The following is a 10569-nucleotide window of genomic DNA, read 5'->3' on the forward strand; positions in this document are numbered from 1 at the left end:
ACACAATCATCTTGGCACATCAAACATACATTTCTACTCTTCGCATCTTGGCACATCAAACATACATTTCTGCTCTTCGCATCTTGTCACATCAATCAAACATTTCTACTGTTCGCCACCCAGCATCTTGGCACATCAATAATTGCGTAAAGCATCCCAGAAATTGGTGCGCTGTCATCCTCAAGTGGCAGAGATTCGGAAAAGAGCCCTATATAACGATGCCCTTGGCTTCCACTCCTCCACACCACCTCTAGCGCCATCTCCATCTCCTTCTCGAGTCGTAGTATTATCCTATTTGCCTCCCTTCACCATCACCTAGTTCAGCTGCGAGAATGGCTTCAGCCGTGAGCAGCCGCCGCGAGCTTGAGGACGTGTTCCGCAAGTTCGACACCAACGGCGACGGCAAAATATCCAAGTCGGAACTGAGTGCCCTGATTTCGGAGGCGGAGATTGAAGGGGTGATGAAGGAGGTGGACTCCAACAAAGACGGATTCATCAACTTCGACGAGTTGGTGGAGGCCAACTCCAAGAACCTCAACGCCGCCAGTCTCATGCGAAATTCCGCTTCCGCTGTGCAATGTGCCGCCCTGCCCGGCCGCTTGGAGCTGGAGGACGTGTTCCGCAAGTTCGACACCAACGGCGACGGCAAAATATCGAAATCGGAACTGAGCGCCATCCTCAAGTGCAGCTCTAGTGAGGAGGAGATTGATGGTGTGATGAAGGACGTGGACTCCAACAAAGACGGCTTCATCAGCTTCGACGAGTTCGTGGCCGCCAACAGCAACGGCCTCAACGCCGCCCGTCTCATGCTAGGCCTCGCTTCAGCTAATTGATGCCCACGCCGCCCCCTAATTAATAAATAAATAAATATTCCCCTACCTCAGCTCTCAGCGCTTAACTCTATCATTATATGACGGCTGAATGCATGTACTTTCAGTTTTAAATATATGCACATATATTTAAAATAGCTACTCTTCTTACTCCTTTAGCATTCTTTCACCTTTTTAGAATTTTTTACTTTTGATCACTTACGTTGTTGTTTTTACCATTTTTTCCACTTGATTATTGCACAAAAATAAAATGGGTTCCCATTAACCATTTATGTGCAACCAAGGTAGTGTCAGTGTTATTGAGTTTACAAGGAGATAACATACTACAAGATTTGAATCTGATTATTCATGCTAATTAAAAAAAAAATTGTTTTTCAAAATAAATACAAGCTTAAATACAAGCTTAAGCTTACGTGGGCTTGAAAAGTACAAAGTGGGTTGCCTAGTGTCTTTATTCTGCTATGACGGGCTTATTTATTAACTAATTCTATGCTTAACGAGAAATATTTTGTGACCCTACCTTGACAGTTTCCTTATTTATTACTTAATCAGGGAATAACTGCTGGTACGACGGATGGGATGGGTGTGTGTGAGGCCATCAATTTTGGAAAATGTTTGAAACTACGTGCATTCTGTTGACAATGTTTGACACGCATTGCTATTGTTCTTGCCAACTAGTCCTGTGGACTCTACTGTCATTACCCCCCCGACCACAAATTGGTTGCAGTATCTCTCTACTGATCGCAACCTTATTATGAAAACTAAACCTTTTTTTTTCTTTATAACTTGCGGAAAGGTTTTAGGCATGTGCCATTCACCCATCCTGGCAATAGGACTCCATCGAGTTACACGAGTCTCACCGCACCAGATTCCTTTATGTGTGAAATTATGAACGGGCCTAACCAGTGCATCTGTAGTTTTCCTGGGAACTTGAGGAACTTGTTGTCATAGAGGATCACTTGGTCGCCGACCCCGAATGATTTCTTCTTGATGTGCCTATCATGCCAAGTCGTCTATCTTCGTTGCTCGACATATTGATGGAACTCTGCTAGGAACCGCGTTTCATCAAGCTCTAATAGCTAACTCAGTCTGTCCCGCAAGGAATTGCTATCGATCATTCCTGTTGACTCTGAAATGAACCTTCTGGGTAGTACAAAATCTGCTGGCGCCACCACCTCTCTATCGTATACCAACTGAAATGGAGTTTGTTTGTGGAGTCTTTTAACTGTTGTTCTATATGCCCAGAGTGTCGCTGGAATTCTTTCATCCTAGTCATCTCTGTTGGCTGATACGATTTTGGTTAGCCCTTTTTCCAGTATCTTGTTGAATGCTTCTACTGCACCGTTTACTTGTGGATGGTACGAGTTGCTCTTGTGATGTTGTACCATAGAAGTTGTTAATAGGACCTGGTTTGTCGAGTTCAGGAAGTGTGTACCTTCGTCGCTTGTGAGACTCCTTGGGCATCCAAACCTTGAGATGATTGTTTCAAAAATGAATCACGTTGCGGTTTCTGTTGTGCAGTCTTTCACTGGCACGGCCTCTACCCATCTTGACAAGTACTCTGTGGCGTAATTATGTATCGGGATTTGGAGTGACGTACTGGTGGGGATATTGGACCAATGAAGTCTACCGCCCATTTATCAAATATTTTCACCGTATGGACCGGGTGTAGTGGTAGTTCATCGCGTCAGGAAGGCCTTCCAACTATTTGACAGAAATCGCATTCATTAGAGAATTCCTTCGAATCCGTATGTACCATAGGCCACCACAGTCCCTCCTGCAACCCCTGCATGGCACTCCCATAAGATATCTTCTCTTTCGTGCTATAGGACTCAATGTATGAGTATCTGTTCTAAACCTATTTTGTAAAGGTGTCTTGCTATGAGTTGGTAATTCGCTGCTCTGACCACTAGTTGCCTTTTCTACATTGCGGTGTAGCCCTGTGGACAACTGCCTATTGTGAGCAGAGTAGAAATTTCATGCAGGTGGTCATGTATGGCTTCTATCCTAAACAAATCGGTATTGGGTAATTGGTCGTCTATTGCTCCATTGCTCTCCCCTATCTCTAGGTGAGAAAGGTGATCCAAGTCTACATTCAATCTGCCCGGCTTAACAACTACTTCAAACGTGAACTCGTGAAACAATAATAGCTATGTGCATATCCTTCCCTCCAGTATGGGCTTGTTTACTAAGTATTTCAGTGCATAATGGTCTGTGAAAAATTTGAATGGCACCCCCAGCAGGTAGTGCCTAAACATTTGGAGAGAGTAGACCATTGCTAGAGCTTCTCATTCTGTTGTTGTGTAATTCTTTTCCGCTGTGGAGAGCTTTCTGCTTGCGTAGTTTACTGGATGATCCATCTTCTCTCCTAGTTGCGCTAGGACTGCTCCTAGTGCTATTCTAGATGCATCAATATGTAAATGTAACATTTTATTCCAGTCAGGGTACATCAATATGGGCACACTTACTAACCATTCTTTTAGTTTTTCCAGTGATGCTTGATAATCTGTTGTCCAAATGAATTCCTCTGTCTTCTTTAGAAATCTCTCCATTGGGGTTGTTATGGTTGCATAGTTTCTGATGAACCTTTTGTAGTACCCCGTATGGCCTAGAGTTTCTCTTAGTTGCTTTATGTTGCGGGGTGGTTCCATGTGGATGATGGTTGCTATTTTGGTAGGGTCAATGTAGACTCCATCTTTGCAAACAACATGGCCTAGCAGGGTTCCAAAGGGAAACACGAAAATGAACTTTTTCAAATTTAAAGAGATCTGCAATTGTCTGCATCTTTCGAACATTACTCTCAACAGACTGGTATGATTTTTCAACAGATTGTACAATATCTAGTTGTCCATGTAGACTTCTAGGAACTTATGAATATAGTCTCAGAAAGCTGCTATTACAATCCTTGAAAAGGCTGTTGGCGCATTCTTTAATCCGAATGGAATTACATTTTATGCGTACGACCCCCACTCCGTCGTGAAGGTTTTTTCCTTTTATCTTCTTTGGCTATTCGGACCTGGTGGTAGCCTGAGAAGCCATTTATGAATGAGTAAGCCTCATTCCCCGTAACATTGTCTAGGACTTCGTCACTGAAGGGTGTGGGGAATGGGTCATGCACGCATGCATTTTTCAGGCTCCTATAGTCAACGCATACTCTAATCTCAATTGCATCCTTCTTGTTTTGAATCACTATAGGGATTCTTGTTTTGAATCAGTGTTCGCCACCCAGCATCTTGACACATCATTAATTGCGTAAAGCATCCCACAATTGGTGCGCTGTCATCCAAAACTAAAGGAAATGTGGCAGAGATTTGGAAAATAGCCCTATATAACGATGGCCTTGGCTTCCACTCCTCCACACCACCTCTAGCACCATCTCCATCTCCTTCTCAAGTCATAGTATTATCCTATTTGCTTCCCTTCACCATCACCTAGTTTAGCTGCGAGAATGGGTTCAACTGTGAAATGTGTTGCTGTGAGCAGCTGCCACGAGCTTGAGGACGTGTTCCACAAGTTCAACACCAACGACGATGACAAAATATCCAAGTCGGAACTGAGTGCCCTGATTTCGGAGGTGGAGATAAAAATGCGTACATAAAACCATTAAAGAAATATAATTTTTTATAATTGGCATAAGGGGTGGAATTGCATAGAAAACTATGAAAAAAATAAATTTTTGGTATTTGACATGAGGAATCGAAATACGCTCTCAAAAGAAAGTTGTAAATTTGATTTCAAGTCAATAAATATATATTTTTTTCTTAAATTACATTCTCAAGATTAAATTACACCATGCCCAATAAGATGAAATTACATTCTCAATCTTGCATGTAGATTGTATCCTTATCTATGGCCCATGGGCAACTCAACAAAAAGAAAAAGAAATTAATCTTCAGTAAATATGAAATTGCATCCATCAATATATAGAAAAGGGTTAAAAGTGTTGGGAAAACGCCATGGATTATCAATACCACATGCCCAAAATACCATAATTCACTTCATATGGTACTTGTTCATATGCCATGTTTTTTAACTAGCAATTGCACCACATGTTGCAAAGGAAACGCCGTAAGGCTATAGCATATAGAATAATAGCATAGGTGAAAAAGTATGTGATATGTTATGTGATCTAGATGTTGCCTAGTTTGAAATGGTTTCCTTTGCAAAATAAATTACTTACTAAGAATAGGTAATAAATAAATTTAAATTAATGAACTTTAAAATATAAAGTTTGAACTTTGAAATTCTTAATTGAATCTTTACAAATATGAAATTTACAACAAATTGCTTATTCGACATTGCAATTGTCCTTGAACTACTATATCATAGCCATCTAATCTGACAAATCTCTTATACATCTTCAAAATTTTTATGGCCACATGTACACTTGGATCTGGCATATCCTTGATCCTTCGCACACACCTAAAGAATCAAAAGAATCCAGCCATAGTCTGACTATAATAGTCAAAGTTACCAGAGTAAAACAATGTAATGCCCCCTATTGTAGGAAGTGGGTGGTGGAGCATATTGTTCAATATCCTTGATCCTTCACACACATCTAAAGATTCTAAAGAATCCAACCATATTCTCACTATAGTAGTCAAAGTTATGGGAGTAAAACAATGTAATGCCGCCTCCTGTATGAAGTGGGTGGTGGAGCATATTGTTCAATATGTTATCAATAAAACCCCATGATGTACATGAGATTTAATTCCTTACATGGTATCTCATGTATCCTCTCTTCCTCATGTTCTAATAGGTTGAAGATTTTTGTCATTGCAGCCTCAACACCAAAGCTCCCAAGGTTCCTAGACTATTTGTATCCTCTCTCCTTAAAACATCAAATACTTGAGCTTCATGGTGATGAGTAAACTAACAAACCACTTTGATTTACAACCATGTGAATATGACAGGGCAGACTAACAAACCACTTTGATTTACAACCATGAATATGACAGGCCTAATTCCTGAGTCCAAACATTTGGCCTTGAGTTCTACTCAAAGAGGCTAACTTTAGAAGCAATTCTCCCATATGCATTCCTACAAGTTCAAAAAACCCTATCTTAAATTCAAAAAACCTTACCTTATGGCACTGCAACCTATGAGATGAAGAGCCACAAGTGTCATAATTAAAATTACATTTATTTTCTCCATTCCTCTTTTAGATTCTTGACAACAACAATTCTATTGGTTCAAAATTGTAAATCTTGGCAAAAATTTTATCCTTTCCTCTTTTATATTCTAGACAACAAGAATTCTATCAACTAAAAATTGCAAATCTTGGCAGATACTATTAGTTGGATTTCGTTGAGGGAAAAAACCAAAAATGTAGAATGTTATCCAACATTTAAACATTTTGACTTGGTCAAATTGAATAAAAATAAAATGAATAATTATAAAAATCCAAAGTTATAGATGGATCTAAGGTTGTCTATTCTAAAATTATAAATTATATTATTTTATTATAATCTAATAAAAAATATAAGAAAGATATTTATAAAAAATTAAGAGACAAAATTAAACTAATAATGTAGAGACAAGTATGGAAACATCATAATTAACGATGCTCATATTCTTCTCCTTCCCTGCTTAACAACGTCAATTTTTCCGATATCCTCAAATATTAAATCAATGCAACATATAAAGAAAAAAATAATATGGGTTGTCTCTTCATTATCAATTTGTTAAGAACCACATAATCATCACCTTAGTAGTTATGTCTTGAAGAACATGCTCCACACCTATCTCTTTGTTAGATTTATCCAACAAATTACGAAAAATGGAGCATCCTCAAATTTTTTTATTAACAAATCAACACTTAAAAAGCGAAGATCAATATCTGAGATAAATATAAGCGATTATACAAACACTATTGCTAAATTAGATGTATATTGGATAGTTATGTTTCAGATTTTAGATGTCACAACATATAAAATTTTCAGTGTCTCAAAGATGCAAAGACAAGTCAAGCTCCACAACTTTTATATTAAAAATGCTCTTGTTTCAATGAACAACTCGTTGTAGATTGGTGCAATTATCATGACAAAAAATCAATATGGATCACTCACTTGTCTCTGCATGGCCTTCAAACCTCTTGGCTTCTACATCAAAGTACACAATAAATAGATTCATAGTGAACCTCAACCTATAAGGTAGTTTCCTACCTAAATTATGAGGTATGTTATAGTGAAAATATTTCATAGTGCTCGATGATGTAAGCTCATTGTGACCTAAGTTCTTGCAAAAATGTTATCAAACAAAAAACAAGATTTCATTACAGATTTTTTCCATGACTTCCAAAATCCATTATATTAACCTCTAATGCAAATTAAATATTATGTTTCTCATCAAATCAATATGAGTCACTCTCTTAGCTCTCCATGGCCTTCAAAACTCTTCTCTTCTTCATCAAAGTACATAATGAGATAAATATCCTAAGCCATTGAAGCACATTCATACCAATATTCTTGGCAAGATGCAAAAAGGATTCAATTTCCGAAGGCATTACACAACTTGGAGCCATCCAATCCACTATAACCCTAGTAGTGAAACCACTATGAGGGGCCATTTTATGGGGCTTCTCAAACGATGCCAAAGAATTGTATACCTGATTGAAAGAGAACCCATTCCATGCGGAAGCAATCACTTCGCGATCTTAACAAGTATTTAAGTGCCCCAGGCACATTGTATGTATATATTCAACCACAATTCTCTATTTTTTCATATAGTTCTCCAAAAGGTTAATGTTATTGAAACCCTGCGAGCTTTACTCATGTTCTAATATGTTGAAGATTATTTTTGTCATTACAGGCCTCAACACCAAAGCTCCCATGGCTCCTAGTCTATTTGTATCCTCTCTTCCTCATGTTCTAATAAGTTGAAGTTTTTTTTCATTGCAGACCTCAACACCAAAGCTCCCAAGGATCCTAGTCTATTTGTATCCTCTCTCCTTGAAACATCAAATACTTGAGCTTCATGGTGATGGGTAAACTAACAAACCACTTGGATTTACAACCATGTGAATATGACAAGGTAAACTAACAAACCACTTTGATTTACAACCATGAATATGAAAAGCCTAATTCCTGAGTCCAAACATTTGGCCTTGAGTTCCACTCAAAGAGGCTAACTTTAGAAGCAATTCTCCCATATATACATTCCTACAAATTCAAAAAACCCTATCTTAAATTCAAGAAATCTTTTGAATTCCTGAGTCCAAACATTTGGCCTTGAGTTCCACTCAAAGAGGCTAACTTTAGAAGAAATTCTCCCATATGCATTCCTACAAATTCAAAAAACCCTATCTTAAATTTAAAAAACCTTATCTTAAGGCACTGCAACGTATGAGATGAAGAGCCACAAGTGTCATAATTAAAATTATATTTGTTTTCTCCATTCCTCCTTTAGATTCTTGGAAACAACAATTCTATCAATTCAAAATTGCAAATATGGATTTAGTTAATGGAAAAAACCAAAAATGTAAAATTCTATCCATTCCTCTTTTATATTCTTGACAACAACAATTCTATCAATTCAAAATTGCAAATCTTGGATTTAACTGGATTTCGTTGATGGAAAAAACCAAAAATCTAGAATGTTATCCAACATTTAAACATTTTGACTCGGTCAAATTGCATAAAATTAAAACAAAATAAAACAAATAATTATAAAAATCCAAAGTTAAAGATGGATATAAGGTTGGTTATTCTCAAATTATATATTATATTATTTTATTATAATATAATAAAAAATATAAGAAAAATGTTTATAAAAAATCAAGAGACAAAATTAAACTAATAATGTAGAGACACGGATGGAAACATCATAATTAACATGACATCCATGGTGAACATTAATAATCTTTACCCCAAGACTTCAAGAGAATTTAAGAGAATGCAAAGGGATTAATAATAATTATTAAGTTGTTATTATTTCTAATACACTTTATTAGTAATGAGTGGAACCCTATCTTGAATGTAAAACAAAATTTTATTCTTAATGCAAGTTCCATATTAATAATGACCTATGTGTTTTTATATTAGAATATTTTATAACTTTTATAATATAATTATAATTTTAGAATTGAAGTTTAAATTTTAGATTTATTTTTTAATTAAAAATGAATAATATAATATGACAAGCCTAATTAGTTGAGTCCAAACATTTGGCCTTGAGTTCCACTTAAAGAAGCTAACTTAAGAAACAATTCTCTCATATGCATTCCTACAAATTCAAAAAAGCATATCTTAAGGCACTACAAGCTATGAGATACACTCATACAAGAGTCACAAGTGTCATAATTAAGTATTTTCTCCATTCCTTTTTTAGATTCTTGACAACAACAATTCCATCAATTCACAATTGCAAATCTTGGCAAATATTGTTAGTTGGATTCGTTGGTAGAAAAGACAAAAAAATGTAGAATGTTATCCAACATTTAAACATTTTGGCTCTATTACATAAAAATAAAACAAAACAAAATAAATAATTATAAAAATCCAAAGTTAAAAATAGGCCTAGGTTGGTTATTCTCCAAGTATATATTATATTATATTATTATAATATAAGAAAAATGTTTACAAAAAATTAAGATACAAAATTAATCTAATATGCATTCCTACAAATTCAAAAAATCCTATACTACAAGCTATGGGGTAAACTGGTATAAGAGCCACAATTGTCATAATTAAAGATTTTCTCCATCCCTTTTTTGGATTCTTGACAACAACAATTCATGATCACCCATCACTCATAAAGCACATAAAAACAATTAACATTTTTAATATATATAAATTTAATATTCTTAAAAATAACCAAATTATATAAACTACTCAACTTAAATTTATATTCCTTAAATTATCTTTTTCAACTTAAATTTATATTTCGTAATATATCTTTATCAAATATTTGAAGAAAAAAAACGTACAAAACCACACTTTAAAGGGTAAATACTTGTAGAATTAACAACATCCCAATCCTTTTTTCCATAACGCCATTAAGTTCAGTGATCCCTCATTAATGTGTTAATGTAACCTGCCACTGTTGGCCACTTATTCATCTAACCGATGCCAAAATAAATAAAATATAAATAAAATATGAAAGTCTTCATTGAAAATAAATTCTAAATTATTTGAAATGATTGAAATATGAATTTTCTAATATTCTCTGGTAATCCATTCCTCCAAAAATAGTCTTTGCAACAACAATGAGATGATAATTTTTATCCTAAGTGGATTACATAATATATATGATTTATGGTATATTTATTTGTTCAGCAACGCTTGATAAAATTTCTATTTTGAGCCGCTGGCCATATTTTCATGGAGATTGGGAATAAATTAAGTTGAGTTGAAACCAAATCATGACACAATATTAATGTGTGAGAAACTAATTATGGAGTTTGCGGTGAAGAAATTTTAAAGTGAAACAAAATCATGAAAAATATTACGAGTTTTGTTAATTCTCTGGTAGTATGCTTACATATAGAATTGGTCAAAAATAGAACCCCGTGAGTAATGCGTGTTTTGACTCTGCAATCGTTAGTGCGCCGTCAAGTTAAAAACCATAGAAGATAAAGAACACAAAAATATGTAGTTTCCAATTATTTAATATTAATCCCATTAATTATGAAAATCCACAAAAGCGGGGTTAACCAGTTTGTTCGGGCCAAAAGCACTTAACCAGTGTAAAATTTCCTGGCAAACCAGTGGATGCCGCACTAAACAAAAACATTATCGAC

The 10569-nt window shown here is 35.7% G+C and overlaps 1 protein-coding gene across 1 annotated transcript; it reads left to right on the forward strand.

The window, feature by feature from the left end:
- Window positions 1-298: 298 nt before the first annotated feature.
- Window positions 299-964, forward strand: LOC149158091 (putative calcium-binding protein CML25). Its single transcript, XM_089437703.1, has one exon. It carries the CDS (start codon window positions 333-335, stop codon window positions 831-833), a length of 501 nt encoding a protein of 166 aa, XP_089293829.1. The 5' UTR covers window positions 299-332; the 3' UTR covers window positions 834-964.
- Window positions 965-10569: the final 9605 nt, after the last annotated feature.

The sequence above is a fragment of the Pinus tabuliformis genome, chromosome 5_2 (assembly GCF_031772625.1).
Source record: "Pinus tabuliformis cultivar Carrire ecotype Pingquan chromosome 5_2, CPIR1, whole genome shotgun sequence".
Taxonomy (NCBI): Eukaryota; Viridiplantae; Streptophyta; class Pinopsida; order Pinales; family Pinaceae; genus Pinus; species Pinus tabuliformis.